The sequence below is a fragment of the Arabidopsis lyrata genome (genome assembly GCF_000004255.2).
Source record: "Arabidopsis lyrata subsp. lyrata unplaced genomic scaffold ARALYscaffold_7, whole genome shotgun sequence".
In the NCBI taxonomy this organism is placed as follows: Eukaryota; Viridiplantae; Streptophyta; class Magnoliopsida; order Brassicales; family Brassicaceae; genus Arabidopsis; species Arabidopsis lyrata.
The window spans coordinates 23,770,392-23,791,155 of NW_003302549.1; the positions used below are offsets into that span (position 1 = coordinate 23,770,392).

Here is a 20,764-nt window from a genome sequence, read left to right on the forward strand (position 1 = left end):
TAGTCTATAATCTGTTATGTTGTTTCATTTCCGCTTTCTTTCAAACTGTTTCGTTTTTTAAAAAAATATTACTTTGTAAATAATTTTTTTAAGTTCCAAGAAAATAAAAAGTTTTTAAGACTATGTTTAACTCATATTTTCCTATGTATAAAGCCATGTCGTACAATTCAATTTTAATTAATGAGAAATTCAGTTAGGTTTAACAGTATTTCCTATCTTGCACATCTCCTTGTTCATCTTTTATTCTTCTAATCTTATTTTTCATATCTCATACTTCCTCTTGAAATTCTCTTCTGACTACATTTTCTTAGTTGAATTTAACTTTTTCTTTTAATAAAGAGTTGAATTTAACTTGATTTACTTAATAGAAAAATTACGATGGAGGTGAAATCAACTTTAATTTGTGCTTCAATCAACTTATATGGAAAAACATAGATATAATTTAAATATATGAAAAACAAAATATGTTAGTGAATAAGATTTATTAGAAAACCATCATATAATTTTGCTTATATTTTCATTTCCAACATACTGTATCTTGTAAACAATTGCAAAAATATCAAATTAAATGAAAAAGTATTGGATATAATAAAAAAAGAGTGAATTAGTGCAGAAAGAAAAATGGAAACATAAATTAGGAATTCTACATTATGGTTGGTTATCTCTAACGATAGAATAATAATTAGTGAAAATGGGTCTGGTTTACATATTTATTACAGAAGAACCAGAGCTCGTGAAATGCATGGGAGTGGGCGGTACCAACACAGCCTTAAAATAATCGAAAGAACATTCTGACAATTCTTAAATGCCAACCAGTTAAACTAATAAATGACCCTTACGTGGCCTACCACCGAACTTCCAGCTGTGCATGTCCAACATAAGATGTACTTGCACATCAATATTTTAATATATACGTCTACATAGTTAACAACATGAGTAAAACTCATTATATATGTAGAAGTACATAAGCCAGTATATGTGCATTTATAAATATAGATATCTAAATACATGAATGTATAATATATTTCATCTTATCCATCTAGGTCTTATACTTTGTCTAATTTCAAATAAGTTACATGAAAGACATCGTCATCGCCAAAGTATGGGTTGGTTCCATCACTAACTACTGAAAGCGTGGCCGGGACAGTCTCCACGAAAACAAGTACAAGAGCATGTATAAAACCTTGGATTGCCATAGTTGACTGACTCAATGTATATGTAGTTGTACATGAACAAGTAGACGTGTATTTATAAATATAGATATCTATAGCTAATTAATGAACATGTATATAAATACATAAATGTATAATAGTAACCAAGAGTCAGACGATAACCGGAAGTCTGACAAGACATATGAAGATGTAGCTGCAGTCTGATTAAGTTGTTGAATGAGTCAAGAAGTAATACAAGAGTTTGTCTGATGGAGTTGCTGAATGACTCAAGAAGTAAGTCAAGATGCGACTGTTTTTGTGTGAGTGTCGGTTTCTAGAAGGTTTGAGAAGATATGTTTGGAGCGTGTTTAGAGGATGAATCACAAAGGAAAAAGGACTTAAAGAGATTTGGAAGACTTGATGAAAGTGGAGTTTGGTGAGAAAAAGGAAAAGTATAAAAGGAAATTTACTTTTTCTTATGGAAATTGGAAATCTTCTCCTATGGTGATTAGGAAATCGTTTTGGCTATATAAGGAGGAGCTGAGGACGTCTTTGAGGAGCAAGAGAGCTAAGGCATAGAGGCAAATCATTGAGAGCTTTCAGAGGGTGTGTGCGACATAGTTTCGCGGTTTTGTGCAACTTAGTTTTGCGGGTTTTGTGCTTTGTGTGATCAAGTGGTTTTGTTTTGAAGTCTAGGCTCAAGGGGAGTTTAGCTCAGGGTTAGGTTATCCTGATTAAATCTAGACTCAAGGGGAGTTTAGTTAAGGGTAGAGATTATCCTTAAGGTTTCACGTTATAGAAGGGAGCGGTAAATCAAGAGGGTTGGGCTTGTTTTACGCGTTTGCTAATTGGTTGTAATTTGCTTTCTTGTTCTAGTGAAATCGAAATCTGGACTTGGTCCCGGGGAGTAGGAAAAACCGAACCTCGTTAACAAATTTCTTGTCTCGTTTACTTTCTACAATTTATCTTACCTCATCCGCACTTACAATTGGTATCAGAGCGGGTTCTCGATAGAGATTTAGTCATGTTTCGGGTAGATCAGGGTGAGGTTTAGGAGATTCTTTAGAAGATTGTTCAGGAGATCGTTCAGAAAGTAAGACAGAGCTGTGAATCGTGTGAGATGGAGTCATACAAGGAAGGTACATCTATGACAAGACCACCACTTCTTGATTCAGCGAATTATGGATATTGGAAGGTTCGTATGCAAGCTTTTATTAGTAATCTTGATGAAGATTGTTGGAATTCAATTGAACTTGGTTGGGAGGCTCCTAAAGTTACGGATGATGATGGAGTTGTAAGTCTCAAGCCAAGAGATAAGTGGACTGCTGCAGAGAAAAAGCTATCAAGTTGCAATTCTAAGGCTAAGACTGCAATTTACAATGCTATTGATTCAAGCCGCTTTAAGTTGATTTCTCAATGTGCATCAGCTCAAAAAGCATGGAAGACATTGGAGAATATGTTTGAAGGTACTACAAGTGTTAAGAGAACGAAATTGGATATGTTGGCTTCGCAATTTGAGAATCTAAGGATGGAAGAAGAGGAAACTGTGGCTGATTTTAGTGCAAAGTTAGGTGACATATCTAATGAATCGTTTGCTCTTGGAAAGGTCTACAAGGACAAAAAGCTAGTGAAGAAGTTGAAGAGATCATTGCCTGCAAAATTTGAGTCAAAGATTTCTGCAGTTGAAGAAGCTCATAATCTAGATGAGATGGCTTTTGATGAGTTTGTTGGGATTCTTCAAGCTTTTGAGTTAAGCAAAGCATATGAAGCTAAAGGAAAGATGAAGAAGGTAGATGAAGTGAAGAAGGAAGTTGACATTGGAGTTGCTCTTAAAGGATCATCAACTGAAGATTCAATGGCTATGTTGTCAAGACAGTTTACTAAATATCTGAAACGAAAGGGAAAAGAGAGGAAGGATAGAATTGATGAAGAGTTGAGAAGTTCATCAAAGAATGTGCAATGTTTTGAATGCAAAGGATATGGACATGTTCGTTCGGAATGCGCCAATCTACAAAAGCATAAGAAGAAGGCCATGAATGTTGTCACTAGTGATTCTGAAACTGATTCAGATGAAGAAGAAGAAGATCTGAAGAATTTTGTGGCTTTGACAACTTTCAATTCTAGTTCAGATATAGATTCTGCGTCAGTCTCTGAATTAGTGTCTGCATCAGTGTCTGCAACAGGGTCTGCATCAGCATCTGCAACAGGGTCTGCATCAACATCTGCAACAGGGTCTGCATCAGCATCTGCAACAGGACCTGTAATTAAAAGTGAAAACGATGAATGTGATAGTGATGCAGAGAGTGTTGATGATGAAGAATTTGCTGAGAATTATAGAGCCTTATATGAGCATTGGCTTAAAATGGTTGAAGAGAATTCAGTGTTAACTAAGGAGAAACTCAAGTTAGAGGCTAAAGTCATTGAAGTACAGAAATATGCTGCAGAAAAAGAAGAAGAAGCATCACAAGCCAAAGTACAACTTGAAGAAACTCAAAAGAATTTGAGGATGCTTAATAATGGCACAAAGAAGTTGGATCATATTCTGAATATTGGCAAGATTGATAAGTGTGGCCTTGGATTTGAAGGAAAACTTTCAAAATCAGATCCAGTGTTTGTTTATGGTGGAAAAATCACGTCTGGATCAGGAAGTGTGTCAGAAACTGCAACTATGGCAGAGACTGCATCCGGTACAAGAACTACTACGAGAACTGGTACAGAGTCTGATACAGGAAAAGTTAAAGAACTGCAGAGTGCACCTCAACGAGTTTTTCGACCTGTTTGCCATCATTGTGGTATTGTTGGGCATATTAGGCCAAGGTGTTTCAGATTGTTGAGGGAGAGAAATCGAATGGAGAATGCTTATGATAAGAGATTTCATGGTCCTACATGTTATCATTGTGGAGTTCAAGGGCATATTAAGAGGAATTGTTTCAGATTCATTCGAGAATCCAGTCATGAAGGCTTAAGGCGCATGAAGATTTGGGTTAGGAAAGATGATTTCTATGGAGGTGGTGTACTAGGCTATCAACCTCGTATTGCAAAGCGGGGAGAATTTTCTAAGTAGTTTTGACCATGTTGTGACTCATTCAGGGGGAGAATGATGATGTGTTTCGTGATGTTGTTTTGGAGTTAGAACTGTTGAGTTCACAAACATAGTCAAAAAGGGGGAGATTGAAGATGTAGCTGCAGTCTGATTAAGTTGTTGAATGAGTCAAGAAGTAATACAAGAGTTTGTCTGATGGAGTTGCTGAATGACTCAAGAAGTAAGTCAAGATGCGACTGTTTTTGTGTGAGTGTCGGTTTCTAGAAGGTTTGAGAAGATATGTTTGGAGCGTGTTTAGAGGATGAATCACAAAGGAAAAAGGACTTAAAGAGATTTGGAAGACTTGATGAAAGTGGAGTTTGGTGAGAAAAAGGAAAAGTATAAAAGGAAATTTACTTTTTCTTATGGAAATTGGAAATCTTCTCCTATGGTGATTAGGAAATCGTTTTGGCTATATAAGGAGGAGCTGAGGACGTCTTTGAGGAGCAAGAGAGCTGAGGCATAGAGGCAAATCATTGAGAGCTTTCAGAGGGTGTGTGCGACATAGTTTCGCGGTTTTGTGCAACTTAGTTTTGCGGGTTTTGTGCTTTGTGTGATCAAGTGGTTTTGTTTTGAAGTCTAGGCTCAAGGGGAGTTTAGCTCAGGGTTAGGTTATCCTGATTAAATCTAGACTCAAGGGGAGTTTAGTTAAGGGTAGAGATTATCCTTAAGGTTTCACGTTATAGAAGGGAGCGGTAAATCAAGAGGGTTGGGCTTGTTTTACGCGTTTGTTAATTGGTTGTAATTTGCTTTCTTGTTCTAGTGAAATCGAAATCTGGACTTGGTCCCGGGGAGTAGGAAAAACCGAACCTCGTTAACAAATTTCTTGTCTCGTTTACTTTCTACAATTTATCTTACCTCATCCGCACTTACAACATACACGCTTTACTACTTCGAAATGGGAACATAAGTTGAGTAATCGTAATTGTATACCGTAGTTAACTAACTCTAAGTTGTGTGTTAACAGAAGTTCGAGATGGAGGTCACGAATGACTTGATTAGCGGCATGGTACGTGTGGTGATTGGTTGCTGGAGTAAGGATGACGGCGGGGTCTGGATATTCACAGCGGCGGCTGAGAAAGATGCCATGTTCATACGGTTCCGAGAAGGCGATGAACTGATTATGGGCGCGTGAGGGTAAAAAGAGGAAAATAATGGGTTAAACTTATCATTGTTATGGGCTTAAAAGCATAACTCCGTAAATTTTATTAGTCTTGGATCGATTGTCTATGAGCCAATTATCTCATAAAAAAATATTTCAATTTAAGGGGAAAAAAATCAAAATCAAAACAATCACATTTACAAATCACAAAAAATAAAATACTAATGAACTACAGTAAAACCTCTATAAATTAATAATGTCGGGACCATGATATTTTATTAATTTATAATGATATTAATTTATAGGATTTTCCTCTATAAAATTTTCACTAAAAATACGAGCTAAAGTAATGCGTACTAAATGAAACTAATGTTTTGGATGTTATAAATTTTATAGTTTTAGCCTTAAATACTTATTATTTTGAAGAGAAAATAATTTATTTTGACAATGAATAACAACGATTAGAAAATTCACATATACAAACGATATACATAAATTAAAATTCACAAATAGTGACATCCATTGTTGTATTTTAAAAACCTATACGACTATTAAAACAAAAATTATGCATATTCAAAATTTGAAAACTTACAAAAACTTTTGACTATTTTTAATGAAAAACACTAAAACTAATATATATATATATATATATATATATATATATGTAAATTTACATGATTATTAATTTATGATATTATTGGAACTAATTTTTACATAGAGATTTCAAAAAACTTATTATCTTATTATTTTATTGAATTTGATTAATTTTTACACATGTCTGACTCGGAACCGGCCAAATTTATTAATTTATTGTGTTTATTAATTTATCAAGTATTAATTTATAGAGATTTTACTGTATTTTGTCTTCAGTCATCGTCATCCATTCGACCATTCCACATCGCCATATAGAAAAGAGTCTCTGGCCCTCCCCAAGGCCCACTATGGGTTTAAGCCATTCTGGCCCACAACACGAACCGGTGTGAGTGTGAGTGACGACGATGAACTTGAAGCTTTGTTATTCTGAAACTTTGATGGAGGAGACGATTCTCTGCGATTCCGATATCTTCTGATCTCCCACTTCCTCTAACACACTGTAAGCAAATGCTATGTAGTGCTAATTTCTAGGGTTCTGATTTATCTTTTGGTTCTGTTTTCTAAGTGGAATCGAAATCACTGGTAGTTTCTAGGGTTTTATCTCATTCCAGCTTTGAAAATTTCAGTTTTTTTCTTTTCTAGGGTTCCTCTATGTGCTTGATAATTCGTTTACTTGGATTAAGAAGAATCCTTATGAGTCGTATGGTGTTGTTTTCTTGTGATTCTCTTCATTTTCAGGAGAAGACAAGTATCTTTTGGACTGTAACAGTAACTTGAATTTGGTAAGATATGGACAGAATCAGTGGATTGCCTGATGATGTGGTGATGAAGATTTTATCGTTTGTTCCAACAAAAGTTGCTGTATCCACTAGCATTTTGTCTAAACGTTGGGAGTTTCTTTGGATGTGGTTGCCTAGACTAGAGTTCATTTCTCGAAAGCCTGAACTTAGGGATTTTATCGACAGGAAGTTACCGTTACATAGAGCTCCCTTCATAGAAAGATTGTGTCTTGATTTGTATGGCCCAGCTATTAAACCTGAAGATATCAGACGATGGATTGAAATCGCAGTTTCTCGCCATGTACGTGAGCTGAAAATTGATTATTATTCGGAAAATGAAAACATATTCCCGAGTAGCTTGTTTACCTGCAAATCGCTCGTAACCTTGAAACTCAGACGCGTGACTCTCATGGATATTCCCTCTATGGTTTGTCTCCCTTCTCTGAAAACTTTGAAACTTAAAAGTGTGAAATTCGTAGATGAAGAAATGCTTCAAGAGCTTTTATCTATTTGTCCTGTTCTTGAAGATCTATCGGTATGTTGTGATGACGATGAAAATGTGAAAGAGTTCACTATTAACGTCCCGTCTTTGCTGAGTTTATCACTCGTTATACCTGATGATTGGTTGTTAGATGAGTATGAGATAGATACTCCTTCTTTGAGCTATTTGAAACTTGAGGATTGGAATGATTTGGATCACAACTCTTTGATTAAGAATATGCCTAAGCTGCGGGAAGCGTATGTCGATGTTAGTTACCCTAATCTCGAGAGTGTTCTTGAATCAATCACATCTGTCAAGCATCTTACAATATGTTCAGAGGTAGTTATTCCATTTTATCAACTGCAAGTTGTCAATCTCATTTATAGAACTCTCTGTTAATAATTTTGATATTGTGGGCAGGTTGTGTATGATGATGGTTTAGTTTTCAAGGAGCTTGAACATCTGAACCTATGTGTGTGTAGAGAGGATTCGTCGAATCTCTTTGGCCAGTTACTCAAGGATTCTCCTAACTTACGAATATTAGACATCTCTGTAGTGAAAGTAAGTTTCTTCGATTTAAACTATTTCTTGTTTGTCTGATCCCCAGTATGGTTTTAATCTTATTCTTCTGCTTGGTCTTAGGATCATGCAACGGATGAGCTTAATGGTACGGTTTCCTGGAATCAACCGAATTTCGTTCCTGAATGCTTGTTGTCGAGTCTACAAACATTAAAGTGGTCACGATACTATGGGAGACCACAAGATAGAGATATTGCGGTTTATATCTTGAAAAACGCTCGTCACTTAAAGACGGCAACAATCTTGGCTGATACAGAGGAACATTATGTTCCAAACCTTCAAATGATCAAGGAGTTGGCACTTTCTCCACGAGCTTCAAGCACATGCCAACTCGTATTTGTTGAGGATTTGTATTCATCTGTGTAACATAAATCTAATTTCCATCTATCCCGTGTGTGTCCACCAAAGAGCAGATTGTTCCAGATTTTGAAAACTTGTTTTCGACAAAAATTTAGTTTATATCTTTTTTCTTTTTTTGAATGAATGTAAAATTTATTCATCAAAAAAACCGTTGTTACATCAAGTGCTTCGTTTTTGAGAAGAGAAAAATTAGATTCTAATGCTACAGACTTATAACCGAGTAGAAAACCAGTAGATGAGAAGGTCTTCATATTTTCTATTTCCCAGGTTTCGTATAAGATATATCCTATTGCGGATGGTCTTTTCAATGATTTTCTCGAGGTGAAGGGCTGATCGAGGACGTTCTCCATGCCTGCGGTTATTTCGCTCTCTCCAAATTGTGTGGATTGTGCATTGAAGCCCATACCTTCAAAGGAGCCGAGGACGTGGTTCAAGAGTGGAGGAGGAGATGAGATTTATGAGTCTGTCCCAACGTAAGGTGTAGTTATTTCTCATAAACCCTTTTGAAATCTTGTCCCAGATTTGACTAGAGTAGCAACATTTGAAGAAGAGATGGTTCCTCGTCTCTATTGGCTCTTGACAGAAGGAACAAGAGGGGTCAATCCGTTGGTTCCAAGTTAACATTCGATCTCCCGTAGAAAGCCTATCATGCATTCCCAACCAGGTAATAAAGGCGAACTTTGGTGTGGCTTGGGAATACCACACCCCTTTTGCCCAATCGCGCCTTGGCCTTTCCACTCTAATGAGTTTCCTGGTCTCACATGTTGAGAAATTCCTTTTAAAACCTGTCCGACACTTCCAAAGATTAACATCGTCTCAACACCAAGCTTCATTTTGGTTTTAACTTCTTCTATTTCAGCTTCGATTCTGTTCAGCAGCTCTACACGGTGCCTTCTCCTTCGGCTGTTTAATAACACCTCTTCCATCATCATACCACTTTAGTAATCCCAAGATTGATGCACCCTCTAGCACCGAGTATATCAGCCAGTCTTCCCATGAAGGACCATTGATCCTACCAAAAAGAAGTTTTCTTACCACTTTTGATTTCCATCTTGTGATATTCCTTGGCGGTATCTCTCAACTTAAGGATCTTTCGCCACATCCACGAGCCTTGAGAAGATGTTTTCTTTATAGTCCAGAACGAGTTATGTCTAATGAGGTAAGTATGAATCCATTTCCCCCAGAGAGATGTTCGAGAAGCAAGTAACCTCCATATTAACTTGAGACCACACACCTTATTCGTCTCTTTTAGTGGTCGGAGACCTAAGCCACCTTCACACTTAGGAATACAAACATCATGCCATGCAATTTTAGCTTTATGAGTCTTTAAATCTGGACCGCTCCATAAGAAAGCAGAACATAACCGTTCGATCTCTTTCATACACTTCCCTGGTAGTCTAAAAGCTGAAGACCAGAAATTTGTGATACTCATTAGGACTGATCGGATCAGCTGTAATCTTCCCCCATATGATAAGAATCTGCTTGTCCAAGAGCTAATTCTGCTTCTGATTTTCTTTATCAATGGGAGATAATCTTGTCCCGTCATAGCCTTAGTCATCAATGGTAAGCCTAGATAACGGACTGGTAGATTTCCTGATTCAAAAGGGAAGTTCTCTCTGATTTCTTCGTGCCTTTCTAGCGTTATCCCCGCCATAAAAAGTGTAGACTTCTACAAGCTGATCTTCAGACCAGAAAAGCTTGCAAACTCATCAAAAATTGATATAATTCCTTCTATCGATCATTTGGTACCCTCAGCAAAAACCATGAGATCATCTGCAAAGCATAAATGGGTTAGAAGGAGTTTATGACATCTTGGGTGGTAGCCAAACCGCCCTTCAGCTGCTGCCTTATTGATTAAATGAGAGAGCACATTCATGCATATCATGAATAAATAGGGGGAGAGAGCAGCCTTGTCGTAAACCACGTTTACTTCGGAAAAAACCAGCAAGTTCTCCATTTACTTGAACCGAGAATGATGCTGTTGAAATGCATAGCCTAATCCAATGGATAAATTTCTCGGGAAAGTTTAGGACCTGAAGCGTGTTGAGTAAGAATGACCATTGAACATAGTCAAAAGCCTTGGAAATGTCGATCTTCCTTGTGATAGTCTTTTACTAGTTCTGATGCTAAAAGAACATTCTCCATATGCAGGCGATCTTTCACAAAAGCAGATTGGTTGGGAGATATAATTTCTGGAAGTAGCCCTTTTAATCGATTCGCTAATATTTTCGATATCACCTTGCATAACACATTGCAGCATGAGATTGACATGTAGTCTTGCATGACTTTTGCGTCTTCTTTCTTTGGGATCACAGTAAGAATGGTCGTGTTGACCCCTTTTGGGAGAAAGCCCTTTGTAAAAAACGACTGAATCGCAACTGTAAAAAGCTTTTCCTATCACCGGCCACGCACTTGTGAAAAATTCTCTACTATACCCATCCGGTCCCGGACTTTTATTTGCTGGCATAGAAAATAGAACCTGCCGTACTTCCTCATCTGTCACCTCCTTCTCTAACATTGCTCTGTTTTCTTCACTACATCGAAATGGTAGTAAGTTTTCCAAAGACTCCATTGTGGCTTCCTCATAATCATCAGGTGTATATCCAAGAAACTCCGAGAAAAACCTGACCGCTTCTTGTTTAATGTCCTCTTGACTGGAGACAAGTGAACCATCTTCACATAGTATTTCTCTTATCGAATTTTGTGCTTCACGGATCTTAACTGTATTATGGAACACTTTATTGTTTTGATCCCCAACATATTGAGCCAGTGAAGCTTCGATTTCTGTTTGTTTCCATTTCTCATATGCTTCAGCTTCCTCATGAATCGCTTCAACAGAAGGGCTTACTAATGTTGTTTCCTGCTTCTTACAAAGTTCTGTGAAAGCAACTTTGGTTTTCTTCGTCAAATCCCCTAGTCTCTCCCGAATTAGGGTTCTTATATTAGCCTTTAGCCCTTTTAGTTTCTTCGAGAATCTAAACATCGCAGATGTAGAGTGAAAGAGAGCAGATGTAGAGTGAAAGATGACTGAACAAGGGGCAGGAATTCCGGCATACTTGCAACTGAATTGACAAACTTGAAAGGTCGCTTCGTTGATGGCTTTCCCATATCTAACTGAGTTCTATTCCGCAGATGATCTGAGCATCCTCCCGCTTCGAAAACACAGTATGCTTGCGGGAAGCTATGAAGCCAAGTATCATTAATTAGGACCCGGTCTAACTTTTTACATATTAAACCTCCATTTCTCTTATTACTGTTGAAAGTTAAACTTGATTTTGAATCAAGTTTAATTATTGGGTCAATTACCCAATAATCATTTGATGGGCCAAATCCAAGTTCTAGAGTTTTTTCTAGAAATATCATAATTACCACCTCCTTAAAATTTTCTAGAATCATCTTCCACCTCCTTAAACATAAAAATCTAGATATTCTTATAGAATAATCTAGATAATTAGAATATTGTAATCTAGATATTATGTTAAGAACTATCTAGATTTAGGATTAAAATATTTTAGATATTTTGTAGTTTGGAGGCTATAAATACCTTCTCCCTCTCTCATTTTGTTGTAAGGTTATGAAGTTGTCTTCAAGTTAAAATCAAAGCAATAAAAGTTGTATTTTCTAAAACTCTCTCTCAAATACTTAAACACTTTCTCCATTACCTCTAAAAGAATTTTACTCTAACAAAGTGGTATCAGAGCTTGAAGATCCTAAAGATGGCGAGTAACAACGTTCCCTTCCAAGTTCCAATGCTCACAAAGAGCAACTACGATAATTGGAGTCTACGAATGAGGGTTATCCTAGGAGCACATGACGTGTGGGAGATAGTCGAGAAAGGTTTCATTGAACCGGAGAATGAAGGTAGTCTTTCTCAAACTCAAAAGGATGGTTTGAGAGACTCAAGAAAGAGAGACAAGAAAGCTCTCTGTCTAATCTATCAAGGATTAGATGAAGATACGTTCGAGAAGGTCGTTGAAGCTACGTCGGCCAAAGAAGCATGGGAGAAGCTTCGAACCTCTTACAAAGGTGCCGATCAAGTCAAGAAGGTACGTCTTCAAACTCTAAGAGGAGAATTTGAAGCATTGCAAATGAAGGAAGGTGAACTCGTCTCGGATTACTTCTCCAGAGTGTTGACGGTTACTAATAACCTTAAAAGAAACGGAGAGAAGCTAGATGACGTAAGAATCATGGAGAAAGTTCTTAGATCGTTGGATCCAGAATTTGAGCATATTGTCACCGTCATTGAAGAAACAAAAGATTTAGAGGCTATGTCAATAGAGCAACTTCTTGGATCATTACAAGCTTATGAAGAAAAGAAGAAGAAGAAAGAAGATATCGTCGAACAAGTCCTCAAAATGCGGATTACTAAAGAAGAAAATGGCCAAAATCACCAAAGACGAGGTGGTGGTCAAGTACGAGGACGAGGTCGTGGATGTGGAAATGGACGAGGTTGGAGGCCATATGAAGACAACACAAACCAAAGAGGAGAAAACTCATCGAGAGGTCGTGGGAGAGGAAGCCCAAAATCAAGATATGATAAATCAAGTGTCAAATGTTACAATTGTGGGAAGTTTGGACATTATGCTTCAGAATGTAAAGCTCCTAGCAACAAAAAAGTCGAGGAGAAGGCCAACTACGCTGAAGAACAAGTCCAAGAAGAAGACATGTTATTAATGGCTAGCTACAAGAAAGGTGGACATGAAGAGAATCATAAGTGGTACCTTGATAGTGGTGCAAGTAATCACATGTGCGGGAGCAAAAGTATGTTCGCGGAGCTTGATGAATCGGTGAGAGGAAATGTGGCTTTAGGAGATGAATCGAAGATGGAGGTAAAAGGCAAAGGAAAAATTCTCATCCGATTGAAGAATGGAGATCATCAATTTATATCAAATGTTTACTATATTCCGAGCATGAAGACAAACATTTTGAGTCTTGGACAACTCTTAGAGAAAGGTTATGATATTCGACTAAAAGATAATAACCTTTCTATAAGAGACCAAGAAAGCAATCTCATTACCAAGGTGCCAATGTCGAAAAATAGAATGTTTGTCCTTAACATTCGAAATGACATTGCACAATGTCTCAAGATGTGCTACAAGGAGGAGTCTTGGCTTTGGCATCTTCGATTTGGGCATCTAAATTTTGGAGGATTGGAGTTGCTTTCGAAGAAAGAAATGGTGAGAGGACTACCTTGCATCAATCATCCAAATCAAGTGTGTGAAGGATGTCTACTTGGAAAGCAATTCAAAATGAGCTTTCCGAAGGAGTCAAGTACAAGAGCTCAAAAACCGTTGGAGTTAATACACACGGATGTGTGTGGTCCGATCAAGCCCAAATCACTTGGTAAAAGTAACTACTTCCTTCTCTTTATTGATGATTTTTCAAGAAAAACATGGGTTTAGTTTTTGAAAGAAAAATCCGAGGTGTTCGAGAACTTCAAAAAGTTTAAAGCCCATGTTGAAAAGGAAAGTGGTCTTGAAATCAAAGCCATGAGATCCGACCGTGGAGGAGAGTTTACATCGAAGGAGTTTTTAAAGTATTGTGAAGATAACGCCATTCGAAGACAACTAACGGTGCCAAGATCCCCTCAACAAAACGGTGTAGCGGAAAGAAAGAATAGAACAATTCTTGAGATGGCAAGGAGCATGCTCAAAAGTAAGAGACTACCAAAAGAGTTGTGGGCGGAAGCGGTCGCATGTGCGGTTTATCTATTAAACCGATCTCCAACAAAAAGTGTTTCGGGAAAAACACCACAAGAAGCATGGAGCGGAAGGAAGCCCGGTGTTTCTCATTTAAGAGTCTTTGGAAGCGTTGCTCATGCTCATGTACCGGATGAGAAGCGGAGTAAACTAGATGACAAAAGTGAGAAGTATATCTTCATTGGTTATGATAACAACTCCAAAGGCTACAAGCTCTATAATCCCGATACGAAGAAGACAATAATTAGTCGAAATGTCGTTTTCGATGAAAAAGGAGAATGGGATTGGAAATCAAATGAAGAAGATTATAACTTCTTTCCACACTTTGAAGAAGATGACTCGGAGCTAACAAGAGAAGAGCCACCAAGAGAAGAACCTACTACACCACCAACTTCACCAACAAGTCCTCAAGAAGAAGAAAGCTCAAGTGAGAGGACTCCTCATTTTAGAAGTTTACAAGAGCTGTACGAGGTAACCGAAAATCAAGACAACCTTACTTTATTTTGTCTATTTGCGGAGTGTGAACCCATGGATTTCCAAGAAGCCATTGAAAAGAAGACTTGGAGAAATGCCATGGATGAAGAGATAAAGGCGATAAAAAAGAATGATACATGGGAGCTAGCTTCACTTCCAAATGGGCACAAGGCGATAGGTGTGAAGTGGGTGTATAAAGCAAAGAAAAATTCTAAAGGAGAAGTGGAAAGATACAAAGCAAGATTAGTGGCCAAAGGTTATAGTCAAAGAGCCGGAATCGACTATGACGAGGTATTTGCTCCCGTTGCTCGTCTAGAAACGGTTAGACTAATCATTTCACTAGCGGCTCAAAACAAGTGGAAGATACATCAAATGGATGTCAAGTCAGCCTTCTTAAATGGTGACCTTGAAGAAGAAGTTTACATTGAGCAACCACAAGGCTACATAGTCAAAGGAGAAGAAAACAAAGTCTTGAGGCTAAAGAAGGCGCTTTACGGATTAAAACAAGCCCCAAGAGCTTGGAATACTCGAATTGACAAGTACTTCAAGGAGAAAGACTTCATCAAGTATCCATATGAGCATGCACTCTATATCAAAATTCAAAAAGACGATATATTGATTGCATGCTTATATGTAGATGACTTGATATTCACGGGTAACAATCCAAGCATGTTCGAAGAATTCAAGAAAGAGATGACGAAGGAGTTCAAGATGACGGATATTGGATTGATGTCTTACTACCTCGGAATTGAAGTAAAACAAGAAGACAATGGAATCTTCATTACTCAAGAAGGCTATGCTAAGGAGGTACTTAAAAAGTTTAAGATGGATGACTCAAACCCGGTGACCACACCAATGGAATGCGGAATCAAATTATCAAAGAATGAAGAAGGAGAAGGAGTGGATCCAACAACCTTTAAGAGCTTGGTTGGAAGCTTGAGATACTTAACATGCACAAGGCCCGATATTTTATATGCGGTCGGAGTTGTTAGTCGTTACATGGAGCATCCAACAACAACTCATTTCAAGGCGGCCAAGAGGATTCTTCGCTATATCAAAGGTACCATAAACTATGGCTTACACTATTCTACTTCTAATGATTACAAGCTTGTTGGATATAGCGATAGCGATTGGGGTGGAGACATAGATGACCGAAAAAGCACAAGTGGTTTTGTGTTCTACATTGGAGATACGGCTTTCACATGGATGTCGAAGAAGCAACCAATTGTCACTCTATCCACTTGTGAAGCGGAGTATGTAGCGGCTACTTCATGTGTGTGCCATGCTATTTGGTTAAGAAATCTTTTAAAGGAGTTAAGCTTACTACAAGAGGAACCAACGAAGATTTTTGTGGATAACAAGTCGGCAATAGCATTGGCGAAGAACCCGGTCTTCCATGATCGAAGTAAACACATTGACACACGCTATCACTACATTAGAGAGTGTGTTAACAAGAAGGACGTGCAATTGGAGTATGTGAAGACACATGATCAAGTAGCCGATATTTTCACCAAGCCTCTCAAGCGCGAAGACTTTATCAAGATGAGGAGTTTGCTTGGAGTAGCAAAATCAAGTTTAAGAGGGGGTGTTGAAAGTTAAACTTGATTTTGAATCAAGTTTAATTATTGGGTCAATTACCCAACAATCATTTGATGGGCCAAATCCAAGTTCTAGAGTTTTCTCTAGAAATATCATAATTACCACCTCCTTAAAATTTTCTAGAATCATCTTCCACCTCCTTAAACATAAAAATCTAGATATTCTTATAGAATAATCTAGATAATTAGAATATTGTAATCTAGATATTATGTTAAGAACTCTCTAGATTTAGGATTAAAATATTTTAGATATTTTGTAGTTTGGAGGCTATAAATACCTTCTCCCTCTCTCATTTTGTTGTAAGGTTATGAAGTTGTCTTCAAGTTAAAATCAAAGCAATAAAAGTTGTATTTTCTAAAACTCTCTCTCAAATACTTAAACACTTTCTCCATTACCTCTAAAAGAATTTTACTCTAACAATTACACCATGTAAATAAGGGACCATGAGACCCAATATCCAACAAAGAACAATGTCTTACCAAATCCTGAAAGTCTCTCATACTTGCAGGTAGAGTAGGTGAGTTAACAAATCCCGAGTGTTCTTCCCCATCTAGAATCTCATTATAATCTCCCATGATTATCCACGGTTTATTCTTGAACATTTGAGAATCATGATGATTTCTCAAGTCCTCCCACAACCTTTTCCTCTCCTCTACTAGGTTTTCTGCATAAACAAAAGAACAGAAAAATTCTTCCTTCTTTCATTCTAGTAATACAGAACATGTAATGATTTGATCACTTTTGAAAACCGGAGTTAACCGCACTGTTGATCTCCAGAGAACTCAAATGCGACCCAGCCGATGAAATTTGTAGTTTGTCATAAATGACCAGTCTTTGAAAACAGAAGATATCTCTTATGCAAGACAGAATCATTTGTGCTTAAATCAACTTTAATTTGTGCTTCAAACAATCTTCATGGGAAAACATAAGTCTATCTAATTAAGTACTGCATATTGACGTTCCAGACTCACTGCCGAAAACTTGTGACAAATCTAGAGCTTTCTGATCGCATCACGATATGAAAATTGCCAACGATCTAGTTATCGCAATGAGGTTTGTCTACCCACTTTTGGCTACCAGATCCGTTCTTACCAAAAACAAGAAACAAGCTTATGTAGTGTATCGTATAACTACTTTTAAAATGATTATGAAAAAAGAAAATAACACATTTTGTTCCAAAACTTCAGATGATCAAGGAGCTTGAATGAAATCTATATATATAATGGGAGAGTTTTCTCTCCATCTAGAGTGTCCACATCAGCATCCATGTCATCATAATTTATTTTTTTGTGGGCTCCACTTATTTCATTTATTAAAACAAAAACAATTAAACGAAAACTAATTCACACATTAAATAAAAATAATAATTGACAAAAATTAATGAAATATTATGAAAAAACGAAAAAAATTGTATATTAGATCATATACAATATGAAAATTTTGAATAGAGATTGAATAAATATTAGATCATTATATTTTAACATATAATGAGTAAATATTTTTAAATAGTTAGAGATACGAAAAAAGAAACTTATCATATATTTTAATGGTACAAAATTTATTTTTTAAGAGTTACAATTATTTAGTAGAGTAAAGAAAATAAGAGTTAAAAAACCAAATTTAAAGGTTTTTACTTAAAATAGAAAGCAATTCATTTCTGGAAAATAGACATTTAAAATTTGAGTACCGATTAAAAAATAAAAATAATTTAGAACATATTATTATTTATAATTATAATATAATATATATTAGTATATTTTCTATATTATTAATTTTTTCTAAATTAAAAAGTGAATACCTAAAAAAGAAAAACTAAATATTAATTAGTGTTTAGAAAATTAACATAGATTGAAAAAAATTAAGGTGATTTGCAATAATAAAAAAAACTATCCTGAACTTCAAAAATAAAAATAAAATAATCTTATCGAGTATTAAAACTGTGTAATAATAATATTTGAGAATGCTATTTGGAAATTAGAATAGTAATGGTAGATAGAAGAGTTTTTCATTAGAAATAAGGGAAATTGTTAAAAATACCCCTTTTGGTGTGCCTCTTTTCAAAAATGCCCCTTTTAGATGTCCATTTTAAAAAATGCCCCTTTTTAAATCTGAAATTTTTATAAAGTTTTATTAGGTTTATAAGGTACTTATGGATTGTAACTACTACTTGAAGACTCGATCCAAGTATTTATAAAATTTTATAAGGTGTTTTTAAAGGTTTTACAAGTTATTTTAAAGAATTTTTAAGGTTTTTCAAAGGTTTTACAAGATATTTTAAAGGTTTTTAAAAGTATTTAAAATGCATTTATAAGGTATTTATAAAGTATTTATAAGATTTTAGATACATAGAAATGTAGTTTGTGTATGTTTTAATAATATTACATACATATTTGGGTAAATCTTATATTTTTAAGAGCATTTTTTATAAGGTTTTTTAAAAGGGGTATTTTTGAAAAGTGGCATTGAAAAAGTGGCATTTTTGCAAAAGCCCCAAGAAATAAAAAGGATTTTTTTTTTTAAAATAAATGTATTTTAAAATTAGAATAATTTTTATGAGTTCGTAAGTGTCACATTAAGAATACTTTCTAGAATCATAATATACGTTAAATTATATATGTAGAAAGAGATTTTTGTATTTTTCAAATGGTCAAGATAAAGTGCAAAATTTCACGTTGAAATCCTATGTTTACGAATAGGAATGAGTCTATGAAATCTATTTTCTATAAAGCAATTTAGATGCACCAAAACATGGTAAAAAAAAGCTTTATGATAAACATCTCCTCAGATTTCTGTTCACTTTAATAAAAAGATCATGAAACTTATAAAAAAAAAATTGAGTATCGAATGATATGAAGGAGAAAATATAAATGATCTAAGGAGAAAAGAGAGTAGATGTTGGGAGACGACGAGTGAATCATAGAAGATAACGAAAAATATTGTAGTGAAAAATGTGAGAAACGTTTTACTATGTTGGAGAAACTTTATATCTTACTCATATTTAAACATGAAACTTTTGAATTGAGATTAGAGAAATATAAAATTAGATAATTATATCTTAACATATAATGCGTAATTATTTTTAAATAGTTAGAGATAAGAAAACGGAAACTTATCATATATTTTAATGGAACAACAATCACTTTTAAGAATTACAATTATTTAGTAGAATAAAGAAAGTAAGAATTAATAAATACCAAATCTATATATATAATGGGAGAGTTTTCTCTCCATCTAGGGTGTCCACATCAGCATCCATGTCATCATAATTTTTTTTTTTTGTGGGCTCCACCTATTTCATTTATTAAAACAAAAACAATTAAACTAAAACTAATTCACACATTAAATAAAAATAATAATTGACAAAAATTAATGAAATATTATGAAAAAACGAAAAAAATTGTATATTAGATCATATACAATATGAAATTTTTGAATAGAGATTGAATAAATATTAGATCATTATATTTTAACATATAATGAGTAAATATTTTTAAATAGTTAGAGATACGAAAAAAGAAACTTATCATATATTTTAATGGTACAAAATTTATTTTTTAAGAGTTACAATTATTTAGTAGAGTAAAGAAAATAAGAGTTAAAAAACCAAATTTAAAGGTTTTTACTTAAAATAGAAAGCAATTCATTTCTGGAAAATAGACATTTAAAATTTGAGTACCGATTAAAAAATAAAAATAATTTAGAACATATTATTATTTATAATTATAATATAATATATATTAGTATATTTTCTATATTATTAATTTTTTCTAAATTAAAAAGTGAATACCTAAAAAAGAAAAACTAAATATTAATTAGTGTTTAGAAAATTAACATAGATTGAAAAAAATTAAGGTGATTTGCAATAATAAAAAAAACTATCCTGAACTTCAAAAATAAAAATAAAATAATCTTATCGAGTATTAAAACTGTTTAATAATAATATTTGAGAATGCTATTTGGAAATTAGAATAGTAATGGTAGATAGAAGAGTTTTTCATTAGAAATAAGGGAAATTGTTAAAAATACCCCTTTTGGTGTGCCTCTTTTCAAAAATGCCCCTTTTAGATGTCCATTTTAAAAAATGCCCCTTTTTAAATCTGAAATTTTTATAAAGTTTTATTAGGTTTATAAGGTACTTATGGATTGTAACTACTACTTGAAGACTCGATCCAAGTATTTATAAAATTTTATAAGGTGTTTTTAAAGGTTTTACAAGTTATTTTAAAGAATTTTTAAGGTTTTTCAAAGGTTTTACAAGATATTTTAAAGGTTTTTAAAAGTATTTAAAATGCATTTATAAGGTATTTATAAAGTATTTATAAGATTTTAGATACATAGAAATGTAGTTTGTGTATGTTTTAATAATATTACATACATATTTGGGTAAATCTTATATTTTTAAGAGCATTTTTTATAAGGTTTTTTAAAAGGGGTATTTTTGAAAAGTGGCATTGAAAAAGTGGCATTTTTGCAAAAGCCCCTAGAAATAAAAAGGATTTTTTTAAAAAAATAAATGTATTTTAAAATTAGAATAATTTTTATGAGTTCGTAAATGTCACATTAAGAATACTTTCTAGAATCATAATATACGTTAAATTATATATGTAGAAAGAGATTTTTGTATTTTTCAAATGGTCAAGATAAAGTGCAAAATTTCACGTTGAAATCCTATGTTTACGAATAGGAATGAGTCTATGAAATCTATTTTCTATAAAGTAATTTTAGATGCACCAAAACATGGTAAAAAAAAGCTTTATGATAAACATCTCCTCAGATTTCTGTTCAATTTAATAAAAAGATCATGAAACTTATAAAAAAAAAAATTGAGTATCGAATGATATGAAGGAGAAAATAGAAATGATCG

General features: G+C 34.6%; 2 protein-coding genes across 2 annotated transcripts; both read left to right on the forward strand.

The window, feature by feature from the left end:
- The first annotated feature begins 2,931 nt into the window (after positions 1–2,931).
- Positions 2,932–4,858, forward strand: LOC110226581 (platelet binding protein GspB-like). Its single transcript, XM_021018535.1, has one exon. It carries the CDS (start codon positions 2,932–2,934, stop codon positions 4,213–4,215), a length of 1,284 nt encoding a protein of 427 aa, XP_020874194.1. The 3' UTR covers positions 4,216–4,858.
- A 1,375-nt stretch (positions 4,859–6,233) lies between these two features.
- Positions 6,234–8,252, forward strand: LOC9306904 (FBD-associated F-box protein At5g38590). The gene is made up of 4 exons (XM_021016380.1): positions 6,234–6,428; positions 6,668–7,528; positions 7,610–7,750; positions 7,832–8,252. Exons 2-4 carry the CDS (start codon positions 6,719–6,721, stop codon positions 8,132–8,134), a joined length of 1,254 nt encoding a protein of 417 aa, XP_020872039.1. The 5' UTR covers positions 6,234–6,428; positions 6,668–6,718; the 3' UTR covers positions 8,135–8,252.
- The last annotated feature ends 12,512 nt before the right edge of the window (positions 8,253–20,764 follow it).

Bases quoted from the DNA above. Each gene is read 5' to 3' on its own strand.
- LOC110226581 (XM_021018535.1), top strand. From the start codon at position 2,932: ATGAAGAAGGTAGATGAAGTGAAGAAGGAAGTTGACATTGGAGTTGCT.
- LOC9306904 (XM_021016380.1), top strand. From the start codon at position 6,719: ATGGACAGAATCAGTGGATTGCCTGATGATGTGGTGATGAAGATTTTA. The intron at 7,529-7,609 runs GTAGTTATTCCA...TATTGTGGGCAG, and splicing joins ATCTTACAATATGTTCAGAG to GTTGTGTATGATGATGGTTT. The intron at 7,751-7,831 runs GTAAGTTTCTTC...GCTTGGTCTTAG, and splicing joins TAGACATCTCTGTAGTGAAA to GATCATGCAACGGATGAGCT.